Raw genomic sequence first — 25049 nt, 5'->3', positions numbered from 1 at the left:
CACGCTGCAGATCTAAAACTTAAACTAGGATTCGGGTCTCTCCAGCAGACCGTCCTTCCTAAACTGGGCGCTGAAGCGAGTCCCCGTGCCTGAGGCTCACTGGCTAAGTGGGGAAGCTTCCACCCCACCCGCCCCCTTGGAGGTCCCAGTTCTGGAGCCGGGGGGGAATGACTGGAGAGTGTTGTTTTATTTGTTTTTTCTTTTAAGACTTTATTTATTTAGTTGAGAGAGAGAGAGCATGAGCAGGGGGTAGGGGCAGAGGGAGAGGGAGAAACAGACTCCCCGCTGAGCAGGGAACCCTACACGGGGCTCGATCCCAGGACCTGGGATCATGACTGAGCCGAAGGCAGACGCTTAACCGACTGAGCCACCCAGGCGTCCCATGACTGGAGAGTTTTTAACCAGCTCCCGGGTGATTCTGATGCACAGGCAGGTGGGGGACTGTGTCCCTCTACTGTTAAGACCTGGCTCTCAGAGGAAAGCCTAAGGCAAGATTTCATTTTTCTCTCGTAGGGCCTCCTCTTGAGAGCATTTTCAGGGCCCATTGGTCATTCTAAAAGGCCATCACTAGAAATACCAACATCCTGTCCTTTAAGAAATAATTTGAACGTTCTTTACCCTAAACTGTCTTCAATAGTTAATTCTTTCTTTTCCTTTTTGTCATCTCTATTTCATGTTAATTTTAATGTGGAGCTACTTTTTCAGATGGTGTGAGGTTTATAGTATCTTCCCATTTCCTATTTTTGGACACTTAGACCCTTTATAATGATACATCATTGTTTTAAAAGTTGAATAGCTAATTTTTTGTTCACATACAAAATCCTTAGAACACATACCTAAATGTAATGCTTGCTCAGAAAAGATACAAAACATGAAGGCTTTTGATGCACATCTTCAAATCTCTGGATCCTTGGTGAATATGCACAAACAAGAGCCTCTGTCATGATTCCAGGGGTTTTGCAAGGACGTTGCAATCCCTTGGTGATAAACTCACCTGCCTGCTGGAATAACCCAACCTGAGCCCACTCCCTCCCTCTGAAGTCCTGAGTGATACGCTCATGACTTTGTTGCTGTGAGGATGAACATCAGGGCCACGCACCTTATGGGGCCAGAGCAGGTGGATGTGTCTTAGAGGAGCTCAGGCCCCCAGGCCTTGGCCTTGGTGTCAGAGGCCTCGTGTAGCCTGTCAGGACCGACTCAAGACAGTCAGAATGTGGAGCAACAGTTTGGCCACCTTTGCTTTACATGGGTCTCCAGTTGGTTGCCTAAGGGTTTACAGGTAACATTTCATCTGTGAGTATTTCCAATTTAAAAACAAGATACACTTGTAAACATTTTGATTTTTTTTTAACTTGTAAATGTTTTTAATCACTGCATTAATTGCCCGCAGGCATGACTTCGGTAACTGTTCCGGTGACGTGTCTGGCATTTGCTTCCATAATCTGCCACGGACAATTCTGGGCAGAGATCTGAGTTTCCACTTCAGATGATGCCCTTGAAGTGGAAAAGATAGGAATGTTTTTAAGACTCTCAATCTATGTTGCCAGACTATTTTCCTGAAAAGTTAGCCCGTTCCCTTTCCAGGGTCTGTTTTTCAAGTATGTGTTCTGTTTCTCTGATTTAATTATTGGATTTTTCAACGTAGTTTTAACATCTGGTGTGCTAGCCTCCCTTCATTTCTTTTTTCATAAGTATTTAAGTGCTTCTCACCTGTTTATTCTTCTCAGTAGAACTCTGGTATAATTTTATTATTAATATCCTTGAGATTTTGATTGAAATGTGGGTAAACCTAGAATTAATTTGGGAAGTCCTTACATCTTTACCCCTTCCAGACCTCCATGTGGTCTGTCTCTCCCTTTTTTTTTTTTAAAGTTTTATTTTGGGGGTGCCTGGGTGGCGCAGTTGGTTAAGCATCCCACTCTTGGTTTTGGCTCAGGTCGTGATCTTAGGGTCGTGAGATCAAGCCCCATGTCAGGCTCCTTGCTCAGCATGGAGTCTACTTGGGATTCTCATTCCCTCTCCCTCTGCCCCTCCTGCTCATGCTCCTCTCCCCATACTCTAAAATGAATAAATAAAATCTTTAAAAAAATAAATATTTTTTTAAAATTTTATTTATTCATTCGAGACCCAGATAGAGAGAGAGAGAGAGAGCATGAGCAGGGGGAGAGGCAGAGGGAGAAGCAGACTCCCCGCTGAGCCAGGAGCCAGACGTGGGGCTTGATCCCAGGACCCTGGGATCATGACCTGAGCCGAAGGCAGACGCTTAACCATCTGAGCCACCCAGGCACCCCAGAAAAAGATTTTATTTTTAAGTAATATCTACACCCAACGTGGGGCTCGAACTCACAACCCCGAGATCAAGAGTTGCATACTCTACCAACTAAGCCAGCCAGGCACCCCATCTCTCTCTTCATTCAAGACTTCCCTTATGCTGAGTCGAGTTTTGTAGTTTTGTTCGTTTCTTTTGTAGTTTTTCTTCTGACTCTTACACATTTCTTAAGATTATTCCCGAGTATTTTTTGGTTGTATTTTATTTTTGCTCTTGTGACTGGAATCTTTTCTATAATTTTTGACTGGTAATGGCTGGTATGTAATTTTTAAAATTTATTTGCATGCTTATTCTCTTATCCAGATTCCCTACAAATCTCTGTACGTTGGGTAAGGGGTAAGATCCTCTCAGATGTGCTAAGATCCTGTGATCAGCACATAAGGATAAGTGGTCTCTTTCTCTCTAATAGTTATGGCCTGGTGTCTGTGTACGTACTATATTGAACTGCTCAGAAAACCCTATGGAATGTTCGAGGTGCTGGTCCAGACGGTCCCTATAATGTTTTGGCGTTTGTTTTTTATTTTAAGAATTTTTTAGAGAGAGAGGGAGTGTGAGCAGGGTAGGGGAGGGGCAGAAGGAGAGGGAGAGAGAATCTCAAGCAGACTCCCCGCTGAGCTCAGTACCACGACCCTGACATCATGACCTGAGCCGAAATCAAGAATGGGACATTTAACTGACTGAGCCTCCCAGGCGCCCGGATAATCCCTATAATGTTAAGGAAGCAGCTCTCTGTCCTTGTTTTCCAGAACTCATATTAGGAACGGGAGCTATATTTTATTTAACATCCGTTCTTCAGTTGTTGAGGTGTTTGTATCATTTGCTTTTAACTTCCCCCTTTGCCTTATTGATATCACTATTGCCCAGTTAATTGACCGCCTAATACCAAGCTCTCCCGGCATAGATTCTTCTTGACTATGGTGCAGCGGACTTTGAGTTTACTGTCAAATCCTATCTGCTAGTGTTTTATTTGGAATTTGGCAGTTATTTTCCTAGGAAGATCCGTTTTTCTCAGTGTGTGTGGTCAGGCTTGGAAATGAGGGTTTCACTGACTCCACCAAGTGAATTGCATTGGGTTCCTCTGTCCTTTGTGGTGCTTTAGAACAGACTACAGAGGAAGAGACGCTTACCCATTCTTTGCTGAAGAGACAGAGTGCCCTAAAGGGAGGTTGGTATCAGGCCCTGCCACGCTAATGCCTATTCTATCATGCGGGCTTTTATCCTCCCCTTGGGAAGGAAACACGACTCTTTCATTTAGCATTGGCAACCACATTAAGTTTTTTAAATGGCACGCGGTTCATTCTCTCCTAGTCTTCCTTTGCTTTAGAACAAACCAATCTAATTTGTAATAAGCTTACTCTTATCCTAGAATATGCACATGTCTCCCTTTTATCTTCCTGCTTTGTCCCGCGTTATCTGTCTTCCTCCCTCATTTCATTTCTCCGACGGAGGATTGATGTCAGTGGGATTTGCAGAAACATCCCCCTCTTGCATGCCCCTTCAGTTGTGTTGCGGGCGGGCAGAGAGGATCTCCTCTCCCCCGGGCCCTGTCCCTACATGGCAGGTCTTAGGAACCAAGTATACACTGTGGCATGGCAGGATCCCCAACAGGACACACGCTAGAGCATCGGGATAGAAACTAGCCCATTCCAAACCTTGCGCCATGGTTTTTCCAACACGTCACACACAGCTTTTGTGAGCTGTAGCATAGTGAGTCGGTAGAGATTGAATGTTAGTTTTGCTGCAGTGTTTCATTCAGTCGGATTTATTGAGCACATATTTTATGTGCCGGGCTCTGTTCTGGGCCTTTGTGGGAGAACTGGGGGAGGGCGGTCTTCCCTCAAGTTTTACAAATTCGTAGCAACTAATTTTGTTTTTTTTTTAATTCGAGGAAGTAATGGGAAACCTTTGTCTTGTGGCTCTCCACATGTGTATGTGTGACAGCCTCTCAGTGAGCCGCAGGGTCCATGACAGAGTCAACTGAGGAGCCCCACGCACCTGGTGTGGCACCCTGGTCATTAAGTCACAGGTGCGGGTCAGGTGCCCTCAGGAGAGAATGGAGACGTGACTCCTTCCTGCCTCTCCAAGAGCTAAAGAGGCCCGGTGTCTCAAGGTGCGGGGAGTCCTTTGCAGACAGAAGCACTGTATTGCGAGGAACATCGTCATTGTCATCCCACACTGTCAGTCATTCTCGATCCAGGGCTTTCGACAGTTTTTACACACATTTCATTTGTTCTAGAAAACTTCGCTTTCATGTGGCTTCTGGTTTCATTCCCGTGTCTTCAACAGATAACTCAGAATGGCTATAAAGGGAAGACGGTGAGGGTGGAATGTTCAGAAACTGCCATTTTCTAGAATTCCCTAGAGAAGCAGATTTTCACAGAAGAGATTCTCCCCCAAAGAGCAGCAGAATTGGGATCTGTCTTCTAGGGGAGATTGGGAGTCCTGTGGGCAAAATGGCCATCACTGCTGTGGATAGAAAGAAAACATTTCAGAGAAGCTGAATAGTCCTCTACCAATCTCTTGAAGAGTCAGTGGAGACCTTCAGTAAGAAACAGAACCAACGTCTTGGCAGTTGGCAAGCTGCAACAGGATGAGGAAATCTTTTTTCCTTCCTGAAGTTTTGGATCTGAGAAGCTCAAGGCACCACGTCTGAATCCACACAGTTAACTTTTGTGTACCATAATAGAGTATTGTGCTCCCCAGCTGAGGGTGTTAGCTGCTCGCTTAGGGAAATTTTGTGTGTTTGGAGTCACTGTTACTGTTTCCAGACAAAGGACACAAGGTTTCCTTTGTTGGTGGACAGTAAAAGAGCAGAAAATCACCGGACAGGGAGCTTCTCGGTGGTACTCTGGTTGGAGGCATAATTTCATCATCGTCAGAAATGACCTTCCTAATAGACAACAGCGTGGATGGATCCCAGGGGGATTATGCTGAGTGGAAAAAAGTCAGTCTCCAAAGGTTATATACTCTATGATTCCATTTATGTAACATTCTTGAAATAACCAAATTATAGAGATAGAAAACACATTAGTGGTCGCCAGGGCTTAGGGACTGGGCAGAGGGGGAGGTGGCCATATAGAAGGGACCACGAGGAGCCTAGTGGTGGCCGAGCAGCCCTGGATCTTGACTGTGGCGAAGGTTACGTGAAGCTGCCCACTCGTCGTGCTAGTGCTTATAACAACTGATGAGATCTGTGTAAGCTCTGTGGATTGTACCCTTCCCAGTGTCCTGGTTTACACGTGACCACGGGGGGAGGCAGGAAGAGGGGCCACATTTCTTTACGACCTCCTGTGAACGTTTCTGTTTTTCCGGCCACTCTTATGGCTGTGCGGCGATTCTTTTCTTTCTGGATTCCAGGCTTTACCTCGTGGGAGCTCCGGGTCTCCCATCAGCACCGTAATTGTGAGGTGACAGCAAGGGGGACCCCATGCCCCCCTCCAGGCATTCGGAACAGACGTGTAATCCTGAAGCATCAGGCTGCCGCCACGAATCCATTTTTCTTCGTAAAATGAAAACGGCTGCAAAATAGCATAGCTTAGCGTTTTGCTATACATATGCGCTGTATCCCTTAATTTTAACACAATTACACATGGGGGGGGGGGTGTGCGACCATTGTAGAGGAGAAGAAGTTCTCACTGACGTTCTGATGGCGTTTTCCGTACAAATATGTGTGCAGCATCAGTGTTGTTAGCTCAAAATAATGTCAGTGGAATTCCTTCAGTGGATAAAGGCTAAAATGAACTGGCATCCCGTCCTATCCGTTTTCTTGGAATCGCCAGGGCTGGATGAGGCTCAGTGGGCCTCAGAGGCCATGGAGTCCCCAAGTCCAACCTTGTGTGTGTGAGCGCAGGCGTGAGGGGTGGAGCAGGTCTGATGGTGGCCAGCAAGAGAAGCTGCCCACCCCAGCACCCACTCCCGGGCGCCCCGGTGGCGTGGTGACCTCCCAAGCTCTCAGAGCATGAGAGGAGCTTGCGTGGGTTGTTGCGGTCATTTCAAAGGAAGGTCAGCGACAACGGCTCTCCCAGAGGAGAGGCAGGAGGGGCGTGGGCCACAGGCGACAGCCGGCCCTGCGCGGTGGCCTTGCGTGCCAGGGCTCTGGCATGTCCCAGCCCGTGTGCGGACTTTCTCCAGGTGTTGCCCAAAGGCCAGCTCTCGACCTGGCGTGTGTCCTGTAAAGAAATCATCCTATTTGCTGTGCAAACGTTAGGTCTTTGTACTTCCCTAAAGAGTAGGGAGGCAAAAGCACCGTGGAGAACCCACAGCCGTGAGCTTCTGTCCCGCTGCGCTGAGCAGGGTGGCCCCACTCCCATCTGTGTGGAAACTCTGGTGGGGACCCAGGCTGCTCCAGGAAGGCCGGGCTTCCTCATTTTTTTTTTTTTTTAAGTGGAATTTGCAACAGCTTCTGCCCAGAACATTTGTGTCCAAGGCCCTTTCATCTCCCAGGCATCCTGTACGACGACCACGCGGAGGTTCTGGAATCCTTCCCACTGCAGCTGGGTCACAGGACCAGCCATACGGGACGAGCCTGCTAAAGTAACGAAATGATCATCTCCCTTCTGTGATCTCTGTCTTGTATTTAGACATGAGTCTTAATAGTACCCCTTCTGAGGAACGAGCAGGAAGCTCCTTTCGTCTCCTGCCAAACGGCCCATCTGTTAGCGGTGGAGCAGGTCCGTCAGTAAGTGCTGGAAGCCCAGGGTACAGGGGCCAGCAGGGCCCCAGGAATACGTCTCTGACACCACTTGATCCACAGACGCGGATGGGCCTTCCCTCCCCTCAGACTGACCAGCAGCCCAGGCTTACAGCGAGAGCACCAGAGAGAAAAACATAGAGCGTGCAACACCTATATCTGTGAAACTAGCACAGGGATCAAGACAGAGGTGCTGCTCAGAGTGGGCCGCGGACGCGACGCCGGCCCGGGAACTGGCTGTAGCAGTCTGCCAGCGACATAAACAGCTGGAGCTTAGAACGCAGACCAGCTGTGCCACTGAGCGCACGTCCGAGAGGGGCTGACTGGTTTTTGGGCAGCAAAACTCTGTCAGGAAAGCAGTGTGCCCATCACCTTCCGGCCTGTGCTTCCATGCTTGGCTGCAGTCCCCGTACAGCCCTGTGGGCACTGAGCCCGGCCGCCTCGGCTTTGGGGTTACAGCATGAAACACTCTAGGACGCAGGATAGGGGGGAATTTCCTTCCTCACTGCTTCCTCGCGTTTGACCCATCCTGAGCCAAGGCCAGCTCTTTCCAATTCAGTCGTTGGCAGGAGCCCCTCTCGAGAAGAAGTGTAGCGTGAAGGCTGAGATCCTTCTGAGAAGGTGGAGAAGGAGCACCCAGCTGTTCTCGGCATGTTGGCTCCAGTGATCATGAGTAAAAGGACCGGGTAGGAGGCCCTCGCAGACCACAAGTATTCACAGGCAGGAAAGGAAGTGAGCACGGCTCATAATTTTGGGATCCGCTCTCAGGAGCACAAAGGCGTTCCTTCAGCAACAACTGCAGAGACCAAGGAAAATCAGCAGCCTTGTTTTTTCCAAATGCACACTTTATGTATTTATTCAACAGAGAGCGAGAGAGCACAAGAGGGGGAACAGTAAAGGGAGAGGGAGAAGCAGACTTCCTGCTGAGCAGGGAGCCCGATGCGGGGCTCGATCCCAGGACCCTGGGATGATGACCTGAGCCGAAGGCAGACGCTTAACCGACTGAGCCCCCCAGGCGCCCTTGTAAATGCGCACTTTAGAACAAAGTGTCCATCCATCTGTACAGCTCTGGGTACTACTTAAAAAGGGGGGGGCTACCTCTCAGCCCAGGATGATAAGCCAGGCCAAAGTAAGTGGGGGGCCCCCGGTAAGCTGTATATATAAAGCCAAGGTGCGGCCTCAGGCAGCTCCAAGCCAGGCTGCATTGGGGTGAAAGCTGTGTACCCTGCTCCCATGAGCCTCGTGTGTGCCCCATGACTCTCTGTGCCTTGACATTGCAGGCCTGGCGCAGGTGCCCAGGAAGCTGTGTGCCCACTATGCCTGGGACGCTGGCGTGCTGCTTCAGGCGTGGCCGGCCGTGGACCCGCAGTTCCTCCAGCAGCCCGACGTGGTGGAGATGGCCGTCCTGGTGAGTGTCTCCTGCAGCCCCAGGGCCGGAGGTGGACCTGACCGGGGCGGGTCGTCGGGCCTTTCTGGCCCACCCGGCCTGACTCGGCCTGACCGTCCCGCCTGTCTTACACTTTAGCTTTGAGGTCCCCACACACCACGAGCTTGTGAGCATCAGGCACTCACGGCCCTCAGGGCATGAGAAGGTGGACCACGTAACCCTGTCCTGCCTTATAGGTTCTGATCGCCTCGCCCTCCCGCGGTGTCGCAGTCTCCTCGGCGGCTCCTGGTTCATTTAGGGAGGAGGGCGATGGTGAGCAGGTTGGCAGAGTAGGAACACCTCCCCGAAAAAGCTATTTCAGAAAGGCTACGTAACGTTTCTTTCTTCTTTTCTTTTCTTTTTTTCTTTCTTTTTTGGTAAATTGCATCATTGTAGATACATAAAAGTAGTTTTTTATTTCAACCTTTTACAGAGCAAATAACTCCGTTTATCCTGTATGTAATTTTTACATATTTAATGTGTTTGCTCTGAAACACATTATAAGGAATATTTAATGCTGATGTGGCTGAAGAGGGAAAGAGGAACAGGGGGGGCTCTTGGCACGTCTCTGAACCACACGTGGGGCCAGGACATTCACATCCAAGATTTCATTACGCTCTTATCACTCCGTCAAATAGGCATTTGCATTCTCATTGATTTCAGTTGAGAAATCAGGCTCGGAGAAGTTGGTCGCCTTGCCCAAGTTTATTTGCTCGGTCGTCAGTAATGATCGCGTTACCTGCTGTGGGTGAGGCAAAGTGGTCGGCTCGGGGGGTACAAAACCAACCGGGACAGCAGGGTCCCTGCCCTGGGGGAGCCGAAAGCCGAGTGGGAGAGATCGGGAAAAGGAAAGAAAAATAAATAAAATCACTGCAAATGGTGAAAAGGGCCATGAACACACCACCCAGGAACTGAGGGAGAGCCCAGCCTCACAGGGGCCCAGTCGGCCAGGCCCCAGCTCTTCTGCATCTGTGCAAACCGTGGGCCCAACCAGCAGCAATCGGCGTTTGGAAAGACGGCTCCATGCAGGAGACCCAGCCCCTTCCTAGCCACTTGGTCTCCACACCACCTCCCCTGGCACCTAGTTACCCCCCAACCCCACTTTGCTTCCCCCACAGAGGGGAGGACGTGGGCCTGCCCTGGTGGGCTTCTTCCCCAAAGCCTCAAAACCGAAAATAGCCTTGTGGCACGGAGAAGTTTCTTTACCCTAAGTAACGTTTATAAGAAATAATCCCGTGTACCCATGAGAACTTGTCCTCAGCACGAAGAAGTGCCAACTTGAGAAACCGAAGTTTGAGTCTATACAATACCATTCCACTTTAATCACTGCAGAGAAGACATCTAGTTCTGGGGTCGGTCATTGGTAAAATGGTTTTAAATTATCGTGGGAGTGAAAACCCAAAGCTTGAGATGTGAGTAGGACTCCCTGCAGGTTCACACAACTGGAGAACTTCCGACTCAGGGCACCGTGCCACGTGGCGGAACTTCCGTGGAGGCCTGCGTTCTGTGTCCGTGTGACCTCAGTTGGTGCCCTGGCCAGAAATAGCAGATGCGGTGACAGTCAGTGTCATTCAGCGTGGTTCAGGCCCGCCGTGCCCGTAGTATGCAGGGCTGGGCCCAACACCGGGGATCCCCAGCCCAGAGGCACCGCCTTAGCTTCCAGCAGCTCAGTGCGCAGGAGGGGCCATCTTAAGGGGCCCACGACTGCCACGCACACAGGGAGTTTCTGTAGCCTCCAGGTTAAGGCGTAGAGCTTGGGAGTGAGACCATCCTGCTTGGAAGTCTTCGTGTTACAGAATACTTCTGTAGGCCTCTGTTTTCTCAATGACGAAAGGGGGCGAACTCAGTGCCTAGCTTTGCCTGTTGTGAAAAGAATTAGATTAGATAATGCCAGGAACTGCTTAGCCCGCTTCTGGACACACTAATGACAAAACCCACTAACAAGTAGTGAGCGCCGACTAAGGGCTGGGTGCTGCCCTAAGAACTTTCCAGATACTGACTCGTTTACCCTGCATGACAGCCCTGGGAGCGGGCCCTGGTTTACCCACGTCACAGACGAGGCCGCTGTGTGACCAAGTCCATTTTACAGGTGAGGGAACGGCAACAGAAGGGGGCCCAACCCCCGGGGGACATAGCAGGTGCCGCTCGCTGCTGGTGTGGACATCACTGCTTCTGGCAGTCGGGCATGGCTGCAAGGGGGCGTGGGGCCTGGGCTCGAAAGAGGAGCAGTGTTTCCCTGGTGGAAGAGGATGCCTGATCGCCGGGAGCAAAGGCAGAGAAAGCCCTCAGTGATGTCAGGTCTGTGAGCCGTGGAGAGGCTAAAACATAGGCGTAGGCCGGGCGCCGCTGGGGAGAAGGCCAGGCTCCAGCCCCGAGAGGGTTGGGCATCTGATCAGGGGGAGGAGAGGACCCAGGAGGTTCTTCTGTCTCCACCACTTGCTGGGTGAAGTGGCTTCACGTCGTATGCCTCGGCTTCCCCGTCTGTAAAATGGGCACAGAGTGGTCATGCATGTCCCTCACGGGGCTGTGGGAGGAGAAACAGGTTGGCTTAGGTGGATTGCGTGGCTCAGCACCTGGCACGGAGCGAGAGCTTAGCGGGAGCTTTCATTGTTCCTAGCTATCACATGTCGCTGGGTGGCCACGGGTGGGACAGGGGCCGTGCTCACGGCCAGGGGCCCGTGAGGCAGCAGTTGGAAAAGTCTGGGAGAACGATGCTGAGGCCCCAGACCGAAGCTATGAGTAATGAGGGAAGGTGGCAAAAATGGAAGTTTGCAGGGCCACCAAATGGGGACTGGAAGACTTTTTTCAAGTCAAATGGCCACTATTTGAGGTGATTTGAAAGAACTGCTTCCCCTTTAGGCCCCTGAAGGCCAGGTCCAGTGTGGAATCCCACCTGGGCTTCTGTTGTCCATTTAACTGGTGCCTCGTGCCAGGAGGTGGAGTGTGATGGAGACCCACTCACTCTGAAGGGACCGTCCTGGGTAAGGCAACTCAGGGGAGTCCCAGGAGCCAGAAGCCAGGAGAGGGTGCCCGGGGCCGCGTGGGAAGGCCTGTTGGGCTTCCTGGCCACATCCAGAGGTCACGAGCCCCACCCCTGCCCCAGCTGGGGTCAAGAATGACTCAGCTCCCTGGACAGGCCTCACCAGGGACAACTGAGGGCCAGCCCCCAGGCTCCAGGGAAGCACTTGGTCTAGAAGTATTTCGGGTCATGGTGCTGAGGCCGTGTATCGAAGAGGACATCCCACACTGGCTCCTTCCATCCTGGCCGGGAGTCCCGACAAAGACCAGGGGACAAGGGGGTGTAAGGCCTAGTGAGCTGGTCCCTTCAGACAGGTTTTCTCCCTCAACAATCCAAAGGGATCCATCCTTAAAGAAGAGAAAACTGAAGTCCAAGCCTGAGAGTCTGCACAAGAGCACGTGCTCTCTCCCCCACCACCCCACCACGGCAAGTGGCCGGGGGAGCCCTAGCCCTGGGCCACTCTTCCCTGGGTGAGAACTGAGACTGGAGCCGTGACCCATGAACAAGAACCAGTTCTGAGACTGCCGTGTTTGGGGCCCCCAGGACTTCATGAAGGGTGCGGCTTTGGTGTGACAGGATGGGAGATCTTTTCTGAGGTCTTAGTCAAAGCAAGCCCGTGGTCGTGAAAGAAGGCGGCTTCCAGTGGCTTAGAAACAAAATGGCGGGGGCGGGGAGCGAACAGCAGCCCTAGTCCCACAGCTTTAGGACACCAAACCCCTGCATCCGGGAGACTCACACTTTTTAGAACCATCTTCTAGAATATTTCAGGACACAATGTGTTACCGTCTTTGGCTCCCACCCAGTGACGTAGGTTGTTGATGCAACCAAGAAAAATGCCCCTGAGTTCGACGTACATCTGAAAAAAAAATGAATGAGGGACACCTGATAGGCTTTGGTTGCAACCTGAGAAGTTATTCCTGGTAACTTTTCATAATACGGAGTAAAAAAACCAGGAGCGTTAGTGAAAGTGTTCTCAGGGGAGCGGTGGGATGGAGGATTTGAAGCATGGCTGCTCAGAAGCCATGTGGGCCCTGAGAGCACCTCCCCCCCAAGCCAATATTGGTTCACATTTGCTGTGAAGTGTGTCCTTATTGAGCGGTACTCAGTGAATAGCCACTGACGTCTGGAACTGGACCGGCCCATTCTTGGCAAGGCTGAGTTAAAGTGATGTGGGTCCAGTTTCCCAGTCCCCATGCTTGGGCGCCGCGTTCTGGAGTCCGGCCCCCGGCAGGGAGGTTGCCTGCCTTCCCCAGGAGCCAGTCACCCCCCAAGACCTGGGTAAAATCCTCGGTGACACTCGCTGTGAGCAGAACTTTGACTCGATCCCCAATGACACAGCCGTCCCTCTCCCCCTGGAGGCCGCTGAGGGTTTTGACCTAACTTCCAGCAGGGGTGCGTTCCAGGTGTGGTGCCCCATCCTCTCTCTCCCAGTCTGTGGTTTTCGGGCATTAATCCTGTCCTCCCTGCCCTCTGTCCTCTGGGGAAGCTGGTGCCGCATCTTCCTGCTTCCCACGGGCGTTGGTATGGGGCCACCTGTCACCCTCAGGATTCTCCTCATCGTTTCTCTCGATTTTCTCCTCCTCAGATCAACAACAAAGCCTGCGGCAAGATCCCCGTGCCCCAGGGAGTCGCGCGGGACCAGGACAAAGTCCATGAGCTCGTCCTCCAAAGCGAGCTGGGTGTGCGGCTCTTGCAGGGGCGAAGCATCAAGAAGGCTTTCCTGTCCCCCAGAACGGCCCTCATCAACTTCCTGGTGCAGGACTGACTGCAGGGGGGGCCCCTGAGGAAGGAGGAGTGTGCTGGCCCAGGGCAGGGAAGCGACCAACGTCTTGAATGTTTACCTTCGTGCTCAGTTGGGTGGGCTTGGGCAGTGCGGCGGGGCCCGGCGCAGGGGTGAGGGTGGGTGTGGGCGGAGGCGGAGGGCTCGGGCAGCCGCTGCAGGTGGAGGAAGCCAACTGACGTGTGAAGCCACCAGAGGAACTGCTGGGTGTCCCCTGGGTGTCTGCAGGAAGGCGAGAAGAGAAGCAAGTGAGAATGAGTGGGGCGCCTCTCGAGCAGCCTGGGAGCTCTGATTCCTAGAAATTGTACACTCCAGGAACATGAGGGTAAACTGAGGACCCACACACCGCACAGGAGCAGCGTGGACAGCCAGTGTTGGACGGGTGATAGCCTGGGCATCGTGGCAGGTGGTCCCCTCGCTTTCATGCTGGACGGAGGAGCTATGTGGGTCATGTCCAAATATCCAGTATATGGCGTGGCCACTGCGGTCTGCAGAAGCTGCTCCGAACCCGAAGGCAGGCAGGGCCTGTCCCTCCGCAGTTGTCCCCACTGCGGGCCTGTGCGGATGCTGACACAGGGGCTCTTCCTAACCACTCCCTCGGGGTGTCAGTGTGCTGTGTAGTGAAGCAGGACCACGCTGGTTCCGAGCTCAGCTGGAACCAGTCCGTTCCGGGGCCTACCGCAGCCCCGCGGGGAGGCTGCTCAGGTGGGCCCCAGATGGCCCCGCCGTGGGTGTGGCCCCAGAACCGGGCATTCGCTCGAGCAAGCTCCCCGCGGCCGAGGGGGCCGGTGCCACCGGGCGCTGCCTCCGTGTTCAGGCCACCGCCGCCTGGCTGCCCGGGAGGGGTCAGGACCGGACCCCCGTTGTCGGTGCATTAGGGTAATCTGGTTTTCTGTGAAGTCAGCAATTAGGTGCTCTTCCCAGAACTGGCCTGAGCCACTGATTAATACTTAATGGGGCAGTGGAGGAGAATTTAGCCATTCTGTGCTACTGAAAGGCTATGTGTTCTGATGCTGTTTTTCTGAAGTAGTCTCAGATGTGTCTATAGTCGAGCAGCTAACAGATGACTTTTTTTAACGCAATAAAATATGTGTCATGTGTGATCTTGGAATAGCCGCCATATTTCCCATTCTAGGAGTTAATCAGGAACAGATGGAGGTGTTCCATCATCATCAGGAGCACATGGAAAGTCATAAAGTGAGGTGCGTGGAGGACTTACAGAACGTAGTAGACAACCCTGGTTCAGGCTCATTAGCCACAGGGGTTAAGTTATTGGATCTCAAATGTGGCTCAACTTGATACCATGCCTGGTCCCCATGCCCAGAAATTCTGATGTAATTGATCTAAGGTGTGTTTGGGCATCAGGGAACCTTACAAGCTGCATGGGTGAGTCTAATGGGCAGCAAAGTGTGAGAACCACTGGGTTAATTGATGGATTTGAACCATAATGTCTAACTAGTCCTTCCTCTCCCTCTCTCCCGCCTCACTGGGATGAGTCTGGTGTGGGACCCAAGCATGAAGGAGCAGAGCTGGGAAAGACCAGGCCCAGAATGGGAGGCAGGGGCCAGAACTCTCCAGCAGGTACTTAAGATGCTCCCGGAGCCCACTTGGGTGTACACGGCCCCATTCCTTGTGGATTCAATATAAGCAAGTGGATGCGGATATTTGATATGGGGGGGAGCCACGAGTGCTTTTGCTTGATTGTCCCGTTTCTTCTAAAGTAGCTGAGTGGCCTTGAGCCCATCAACAGGATAAGGGCAGGGAGCCCTTTATCTGCACGTAATCTGGCCAGAGCAATGGGCCATTAAAGCCTCAAGGCTACTGGACTAACCAGCCATGGCTTTGGAGAACTTTTTTTTTTTAAAACAGGAGCTCCTTGGTACTACTAGAGATGGTTGGTATAAAGAACAATGGAACAGAATGCTAATCCCTGGGGGTAGGGAGGTGGGGTGGGGAATGATCTCAATCCTTTATTAACTGCCTTGATTAGGTCAAAAACCGGACTCAACAAGTTCACTTGCATTATGTCATGTAACTCCCACAAAAACCCTACAGGGAAGGAATTACCCTCTCGTAAATACAAAGAAACCCAGGCTCTGAGGTTCCGTGATTTGCTCAGTTTCCACAGCAGAAAAGTAGAACTGGAATCCAAACCCACATCTTCTGGCCTCCGAATCCCCTGATGCCACCCTGCCGTGTTGGCCCAGCCCCCCGCCCCCCTGTAATTGCCCGTCTTGGCCCGAAGTGCCACAGTCAGGAAATGGAGACGCTGGCCAAAAGTCAGCATTCTGAGCAAAGTCTGGCCTGCCCTCTCCTGTGAAGGCCTCACCTCTGTAAAGCCAGGGAGCCACGACACTGGCCTTGGTGCTGGCACACGTGGTGGGTGCTGGTCCGAGAGCGCGGTGTGGGTTCCATAGGGCTGGAGGCAGAGGTCATGGCCAAATCGGTGGAACGCCCAGGTTCACGGGCGATGGCAGGGCGATGAGTGAAGAGAGTTTACACATAGGGCAAGCGGCGCCTGGGAAGCCCCACGGCAGGCAGATGCCCCTATAGTAGGTGCCAACTGTCAGCCAAGGAAAATGAAATTGATCTCTGAGCCCCTAAAACAATAAATGAGCTGAGCAAAGGCTTAGACATGCTTCAGCCCAACCTAATGACACGCACACCCTTGGGGAGCTGGTTAAGGAAAATAGGGTACAGCCAGTCAGTGGAAGACGAAGCAGCCAGCCAAAGATGGTTTATTAAAAAAAAACCATGTAATATGACAATTTTCTCATGAATAAATCAGTATATTTACACAATGTGATCCTGACCATAATTTTTTAAAAATTCCAACCGTTACAGAGAGAGAAGGAAATTTGCCCACAAATCATTGGTGGAGAGTCCTACGAGTAATTTTTTCTTCTGTTTACTTTTTTTTTTTTTTTTTTGCATATTCCAACTTGTATTGGCCATGTGGTATTTCAATAATGGGGGGAAGATACCAAAATGTACAATTTTGTGAAGATCCAAATGAGCTAAAGGCCTGCCCCCCCTTGATTTTTCTTTTTTCTCCCACAGTAGCAAGTTGCCCGTTGGGATGTGCCCCAACTAGGAAAACATAGGCTCTTTTTTGTATGCAGTAGAATCTAAAGAAGCAAAAAGCAGCCCCATGAAGCTGGTGTTTGCAGCCACTCAGTGTGGGAAGGTGTGCGACCCTCCTGAGCATCTCTCAGCCTCAAAATCTTGTAGCCCGAGGACAGAAGAAGAGGAGGTAACATTCCCTTCATGGAATTTTTCTGTCCTCGGTGGATAAACCAATATGGCAGGCAAGAGTGTGAGCTCCGGAGTCAGCCAGAGCAAGGTTCTGTGACTACGTGACCAAGTGACTATGTCACTTGAAACAGTGAACCTTTGTTTTCTCAACGATAAAACAGGAGTAAAAACCATGCCTTGGGGTATGAGGATAAAGTAAGAGAATGTGTGTAAAGCACATGGCACATAGTCTCTCACTAAAAGGGAATGGCTCATTATGAGTAATCTTGCCTGAGTAAAAATAGGCTAATGGTCTAGAATGGGATTATCTTTGGTCAGAACGAAGGGAACATTTAGAAGAATACGTATCCCGGGCCTGTTGAGGAAAAAGATTTCAGCAGTAAACTTGGAGGAATTTTAATCCCGTTGGGTAGAATCAGCCCTATTATTTGGTATTTTCACCTCCTGTCCTGAAACCTTTTTATTACCTGTGTCCATGATTCCATGCCTGCTGGTTAGTTTCTTGGAGCTTCATCTGGGTGACGGTGATCTCTCCTTGGTGCTGGGGACCCTCTTTTCCTTACGGGGTGGCCCAGGCCACAAACAGTCTGACAAGGGTCTGGGAAGCTCCCAACCTTCTTCTGGCCCCACACTGGCCATCCGCTTTTGTCCCAGGACACATGGGATTGTGACGTGGGAAAGAATGCAGCAAGGGACAAAAAGCCAAGAGCTGGAAACCATACGCGTGAGCCTAGCCTCAGCCCTTGGATCAAGTCTGGTTTGGGTGGGGTGGCCTGCCTGTAGCGCCCGAAGTAGAAGGTTGCCCGAGTGGCCTCTGAAGGGGAGCCTGTGATGTCCGGGGGGGCCTCTTGACTGAGTGGAGCTGCCATCATTCTTACTGTGTCCCCTGCCTTGGCTTGGGGTTTCCTGATCGGTGGCCTGAGGCTGCCAGGAGCAATGGCCCAGTGGTGTGAGCTGGAGGAGGTTGGGGGCCACATGGAAAAGTCCACCAGAGACCCTGGCAGGCCTTTCGTGGCCCAGGGGCCTCTTGGCCGGCCAGTGCTCAGACACGATGGCCTCCAAACCAAAAGTGGGGCATCAGAAGTTTCCATTGACAGGTGATTTGGGACCACAGGCCAAAGAGGGCATGGTTCCTGCACCAGCCGGCCTCCCCGCCGGCTGCCCCCCTTTGTCTTCCTCCTCCTGGGAGAGAAGGGAAGGGGCAGCTATTACAGCGTCATCTTGTGCGCCACACGCCATTGCAGGGACTTCGCCACTGCTCTGGCATTGTCACACCAAAGTGACAAAGTGGAAATTATGACCCACTTCCTACAAATCAGGAAAGAAGCCTAGAAATGTACAGTGAACTCCCTAAGTTGTAGCACTAGGAATGGCTAGAGCCCGGGCCAGCCCCCGGCCCCTGCTTCCTCCACAGCACCCACCTGCCTACTGGGAGGCAGTACAGCTCGTTCTTGCTCTTTCTATCCAGAGAATTCTGAACTGGAGCTCTGGCAGGCGTGCGGCCCTGCGGATGTCCCTCCTTGCAGAAGGGGCTGGGCTTTTGTGAATTTTTTTGCACCTATCCACCGTTGGCTGCGGGTCCCTTCTGGGAGGTGGGGGTGATAACTTCCTGGGCATCTGGGGGTGAAGGGACTCCCCTTGGCTCAGGGCAAGTCTCTGGAGAAGGGGCACAGCGGAGCCCTCAGCAGCCGGCCCGTGAAGGGGATCCATCGGTGTGGGTGCGCCCACGGCGACCATCACGGGGAGAGAAGGTGCCAGTCAGAGCCCGGGAAGCAGCGCGTCTGCAGGTGAGGAAGGCTCCAGAATAGCAGCCAGACTCCCAGGAGACGTGGAATGCGGGACGGAGTCTGAGCAAGCCCAGCCGCCTCTGGCCCACCCTGTGCCAATACGCCACGCGGCCCTGGGCAGTGCCACTGGCCTCGGGGCGGTGGGCGAGACCAACCGGGGGACCTTAGCATCCCCCTTCTGCTGCTGCTGAAACTGTGGCTCGAATGGGCTGAGACTTGCTTGAGACCACGGCCAGTAAGTGATGAAGTATCTTGACTCCGATCTGTGCCCATTCCACTCGCAGCACCCCTCCCCTGCTTTGTAGGGCAAGCCTGGTGCTCCTGGCGGCAAAAGTCAGCTCAGGCCGTAAATCATCCAATGGACGAGCCCCGCCGCACCCTAGAGGTCAAGGGAAGGCACAGGGTAGGCCAAATGAGAAGAGTTTGCTCTCCCCTTCTTCCCTGGGAGACTGAGGAGCAGCAAACATCTGCTTCGTGGGCTGGGTGTCTGTCCGACACTCCAAGGTGGGCGGCTAAAGGCTCTCATCCAAGCTGATGAGTTTGGGGATTGGAATCTGGGATGACCAACAGCGAGCGAGGGGGGCATCCCCCGAGGGTGGGTGGGCAGTGCTGGGAAGGGGAGAGCCTGGAACACGCAGGGAAGGAGGCCCCAGATCCAAGGGTGGGGCCCCTCCAGGCTTCCATCATATCTCTGGGCCCGCCCGCCTGGGGGAGGCGTGCGGGGATCATGAGGCCCTGCGGGGTAGGTGGTGGCCAGGCCCGCTGAAGTCACCCAGCTGGCTTGGGACCCAACACGTATGACTCACCTCCCCCAGCCTCAAGCCCAGAACTTGAATTCCCGTTCTTGTTGGGCCTCTGCAAGAGTGTTGCCTGGCCGGACACCCAGTACGTAGGAGCTACGGTCTGGCAGCCCCCAGTATCAGCAACGATAACATCTGCCATTTATTGCGAACTGATTGTGTGGCAGGCCCCGTGCTAAGTGCTTTACCACGGGAGGGGCTCATCTCACACCCGAGAATACGGCATATTCTGACCCTGCTCACCACACCGCTTCCCAAAGACCTTTATGCACCTCCTGGATTTTCTAAGACAGTCCTGGTTTTCTCTCCAATGGTCCCCAGGGTCCCCTAGAAACTACCCAGCCCACACTTCCTGATCTGTGGCCGGGAAGGTCGGCCCACTCTGGGTGCACAGCCGGGTGAGCATATCCCAGGTGTCCCAAGGCACCCAACTCAGCGAGTGCCCACCGAGGGGTCTGGGCTTTCTCTGAGCCTGGGACTGACCACTCCCAAGGGGCCATCACCTCTAGCAGACAGATGGAGCCTCCTTTGGGCAGCATCACTGGGTCCTAGAAGGGAGTCAACTTTGCTCAACCCCACATACTGCTAGGAAAATACCATGGAAGGAGGTGGGGAGACCTGGCCTGGGCAGGCCTCATGGCGGCTGAGGTCACCACCTTGCCCGGGTCATCCTTCCCACGAACAACAGAAGGACGTCATCCAGGATTACTGAGCTTGGCCCGCCCCTAGCTCCTTCCAGAGGAGAACCCCCCCCACCACACCACTGCAGCGGCACCCCCATGGGCTGCCCGTAGGACTGGGAGAGAACTGCGTCCTGGGCTGGGATTCCCCTAACTTGGACGGGGAGGTGACGGGGAGCGTGGAGAGGGTGTCCTGCACACCGTGGGGTCGGTCGGGGAGGCAGGGCCACCCAAAGAGTGATGTCATTCTCTGCATCTGGCATGTCACTCATCAGGAAAAGGCAGGCTCCCCCTTCCACTAGAAACAGAGCCAGGCTGGGCCAGAGGGGCCTCGCTGTCAGTGGGCGGGATACCAGGGCGCCCGCTGGGCCGAAACAGGCGGGAAGAAGCAGCTGAGAAGCGGGGGCCTGAGCCAAGAGTCACCACGAATCTCCAGTATTAGTTATCAACTAACTTCTTAGTTGTCAGTTAACCTCTTAGTTTTTTTTTCTTTTTTTTCTTTTTTTATTTTTTTAAATTTTATTTATTTATTTGACAGAGAGAGACACAGCGAGAGAGGGAACACAAGCAGGGGGAGTGGGAGAGGGAGAAGCAGGCCTCCTGCAGAGCAGGGAGCCCGATGCGGGGCTCGATCCTGGGACCCTGGGATCATGACCTGAGCCGAAGGCAGACACTTAACGACTGAGCCACCCAGGCGCCCCTAGTTTTCTTTTTTTAAATAAAGATTTTATTTATTTATTTGAGAGAGAGAGCAAGCAAGCACGAGTGGAGGGAAAGGGGAGAAAGAGAGGGAGAAGCAACGCCCTGCGGACCAGGGAGCCCGATGCGGGACTCGACCCCAGGACCCTGGGACCATGACCTGAGCCGAAGGCAGACGCTCACTGACTGAGCCACCCAGGCGCCCCACGTCTTAGTTTTCTATTAATAGTTTGACTACTATTATGAACTGAATATTTATGTCCCCCCCCGAATTTGCATGTTGAAAGCCTACCCCCCCAGAGTAATGATGCTAGGAGGCGGGGCCTCTGGCAGGTGATGGGGTCTGATGGGGTCATGAGGGTGGGGCCCCCTGTGAGTGGCAGCAGTGCCCTCGGCGGAGTCTCAGAGAGCTCGCCCCCCATGCCTGCTCTCTGGTCGGGGGGTGGGGGACACAAGGAGGAGTCAGCAGTCTGCAGCCCCGGGAAGGGTGCGCGCACCGGGGAGCTCGGCCATGGCGGCATCCCGGTCTCGGACTTCTGTTTCCAGAACCGTGAGGAATACCTTTCTGTTTATAAGCCCCCCAGTCTGTGGGACTCTGTCACGGCAGCCGGCACAGAGCCAGCGAGGACCATCTCCGTCCTCGGCGAACAAGCTGAGTCGTCAGCAAACACCTCAGTGAACACAGTAGACCTCTCAGGTCCCCCCTTGGAGAATGTGCGAGACCTCTTCGTTGCCAGTTACTTCATTATTGCCTGCACCACCTTCACTCTGCACGAACACCTGGCCTGCCTGCTAGTTCTCTTGCTTGTCTGCTCTTCATCTTTAGCAATAAAAAATTTTAGGTATCAGCTAACTGATAATGTAAGTATAACGTCTAAACCCCTAAACCTCCGTGGTCTCACCCCAAACCTTCTCTCTCATTCCCAGAAATCTCACCCTCTGGAGAAGGAGCAGGGGAGGAGCTCTGTTCCATGTCGCTCCAGCTTGATGGAGGCACCCGGGTTGATGCAGCTCGGTCAGGTTCAACTCCTGGCTTTCAAGGTCGCCCTGGACATTGACATCCAGCCTGCAGGGAAGGGGAGAGAGGGATGGCGTTTCCCGGGGAGGTTTTTACGTGCCCCGGCTGGAAGGGGCGTGCGTCCCTTCCGTTCACTCCCTCCTGGCCTCCGGGGAGCGGGGAAGCGGGGTCCCGGCTGCAGCCGCTTCCTGGCCACCACCCTGCACGGGGAGAGGGGGGACCCAAGTATGTGGTGGGCAGCTAGCTGCCTCCTGCCACGGAGCAGTCTTCACCCCCAAACTCCTGCTCGTCAGTGTGCATCTTCCTGGTCTTCCGTATCCGCGAAGCCCTGGGCTTCCAGACCTCTCCCGAGTGACAACTGTTTGCCCTCTAAACCTGCGAAAGCTGCTAGCGTGCGCTCGCCGTCACGGACCCGTCCCCCCCTGCCCTGCCGATGCCCGCTCTGCCCCCTGCCCGGGCCTCGCTCCGCGGAAGAGCGTGAAATCGCAGACGTGCGGCGCGCCGTCTCGCGCGTGGCCGACTTTTACTGCAAAGCGTGGTTGCTTGGTCCCCAAGGCGCCCCCGGGAGACCCACACGTTGGTTCGTGGAGCCCATTTGGGATGTTTTGTTGGTTTGGAGGATGTGGGACATTTTGAAAGTAGGGAGAGGCCGGCTTCTCAGATGCCCTGCAGGGAACCCGGGAAATCCTTCAGATTCCTGCTTCTGGAGGGTCACGTCGTTCACTCAGCGCGGAAATGCGGCACGTGCCTGAGCGTGTGACTGTGTCTGGTTCTGGGGATCGACGCCTCGGCCCCCGGCCCGCCTCCACCTCCGCGCGTGCACAGCCCACACACACCCCACATACACACACCACATACACACACCACATACACACCCCACATACACACACCCCACACACACACCACATACACACACCACACATACACACACCACACATATACCACACACAAACACCATATACACACACCCCACATACACACACCATATACACACACACCATATACACACACACCCCCACACCACACACACCCCACACACCCCACATACACACACCACACACACACACACCACACATACACATACCACACATACACACACCCCACATACACACACCACATACACACACCCCACACATACACACCACACACACACACCACACACACACCACACACACACCCCACATACACACACCCCACATGCACACACCCCACATACACACACCACACACACACACCACACACACACACCACACACACACACACCACACACACACACCCCACATACACACACCACACACACACACACCACACATACACATACCACACATACACACACCCCACATACACACACCACATACACACACCCCACACATACACACCACACACACACACCACACACACACACCACACACACACCCCACATACACACACCACACACACACACACCACACATACACATACCACACATACACACACCCCACATACACACACCACATACACACACCCCACACATACACACCACACACACACCCCACACATACACACCACACACACACCCCACATACACACACCACACACACACACACCACACATACACATACCACACATACACACACCCCACATACACACACCACACACACACCACACACACACACCACACACACACACCCCACATACACACACCACATACACACACCCCACACATACACACCACACACACACCCCACATACACACACCACACATACACACACCACACATATACCACACACAAACACCATATACACACACCCCACATACACACACCATATACACACACACACCCCACATACACACACCACATACACACACACCACACACCCCACATACACATGCCATATATGCACACACCACATACACACATCATATACACACACACCATATACACACACACCCCCACACCACACACACCCCACACACCCCACATACACACACCACACACACACACACCACACATACACATACCACACATACACACACCCCACATACACACACCACATACACACACCCCACACATACACACCACACACACACCCCACATACACACACCACACATATACCACACACAAACACCATATACACACACCCCACATACACACACCATATACACACACACACCCCACATACACACACCACATACACACACACCACACACCCCACATACACATGCCATATACGCACACACCACATACACACATCATATACACACACACCATATACACACACACCCCCACACCACACACACCCCACACACCCCACATACACACACCACACACACACACACCACACATACACACACCCCACATACACACACCACATACACACACCCCACACATACACACCACACACACCACACACACACACCACACACACACCCCACATACACACACCCCACATGCACACACCCCACATACACACACCACACACACACACCACACACACACACCACACACACACACACCACACACACACACCCCACATACACACACCACACACACACACACCACACATACACATACCACACATACACACACCCCACATACACACACCACACACACACACCACACACACACACCACACACACACACACCACACACACACCCCACATACACACACCACACACACACACACCACATACACACACCCCACACACACACCACACACACACACCACACACACACACACCACACACACACACCCCACACACACACCACACACACACACCACACACACACCCCACATACACACACCCCACATGCACACACCCCACATACACACACCACACACACACACCACACACACACACCACACACACACACACCACACACACACACCCCACACACACACCACACACACACACACCACACACACACCCCACATACACACACCCCACACACACACCCCACATACACACACCACACACACACACACCACACACACACACCCCACATACACACACCACACACACACACCACACATACACATACCACACATACACACACCCCACATACACACACCCCACACACACACCCCACACACACACCCCACATACACACACTCCACATACACACACCACACATACACCACACACAAACACCATATACACACACCCCACATACACACACCATATACACACACCCCACATACACACACCACACACACCCCACACACAGCACACACACCCCACATACACATGCCACATACACACACACCTCATACACCACACACACCCCACATACACACACCATATACACACACCATATACACCACACATACCATATACACACACCACACACACCACACACACCCCACACACACCACACACACCCCACATACACACACCATATACACACACACCCCCCACACAGCACACACCATACACACACACACACCCCACATACACCATATACGCACCCACACCTCCCACACCTCCCACACCCCACATACACACACCATATACACACACACCATATACACATACACACCCCACATACACACACCATATACACACACACCATATACACATACA

The 25049-nt window shown here is 53.0% G+C and overlaps 1 protein-coding gene across 4 annotated transcripts in view; it reads left to right on the top strand.

Annotated features, from left to right (window-relative positions):
- LARS2 (leucyl-tRNA synthetase 2, mitochondrial) overlaps window positions 1–14355 on the top strand; it is a 141424-nt gene extending 127069 nt beyond the window's left edge. For all 4 annotated transcript variants that reach the window (XM_036095885.2, XM_078078973.1, XM_036095884.2 and 1 more), the window contains 2 exons: window positions 8300–8427; window positions 13050–14355. In XM_036095885.2, the coding sequence (XP_035951778.2) occupies window positions 8300–8427; window positions 13050–13229 (308 nt within the window). In that variant the 3' untranslated portion in view covers window positions 13230–14355. The remainder of the gene's footprint in view (window positions 1–8299; window positions 8428–13049) is intronic.
- The last annotated feature ends 10694 nt before the right edge of the window (window positions 14356–25049 follow it).

This window comes from Halichoerus grypus, chromosome 1 (assembly GCF_964656455.1).
Source record: "Halichoerus grypus chromosome 1, mHalGry1.hap1.1, whole genome shotgun sequence".
NCBI classification, from domain to species: Eukaryota; Metazoa; Chordata; class Mammalia; order Carnivora; family Phocidae; genus Halichoerus; species Halichoerus grypus.
Note: the sequence above shows the minus strand (reverse complement) of the source record. Positions and strands in the feature narration are given on the sequence as shown.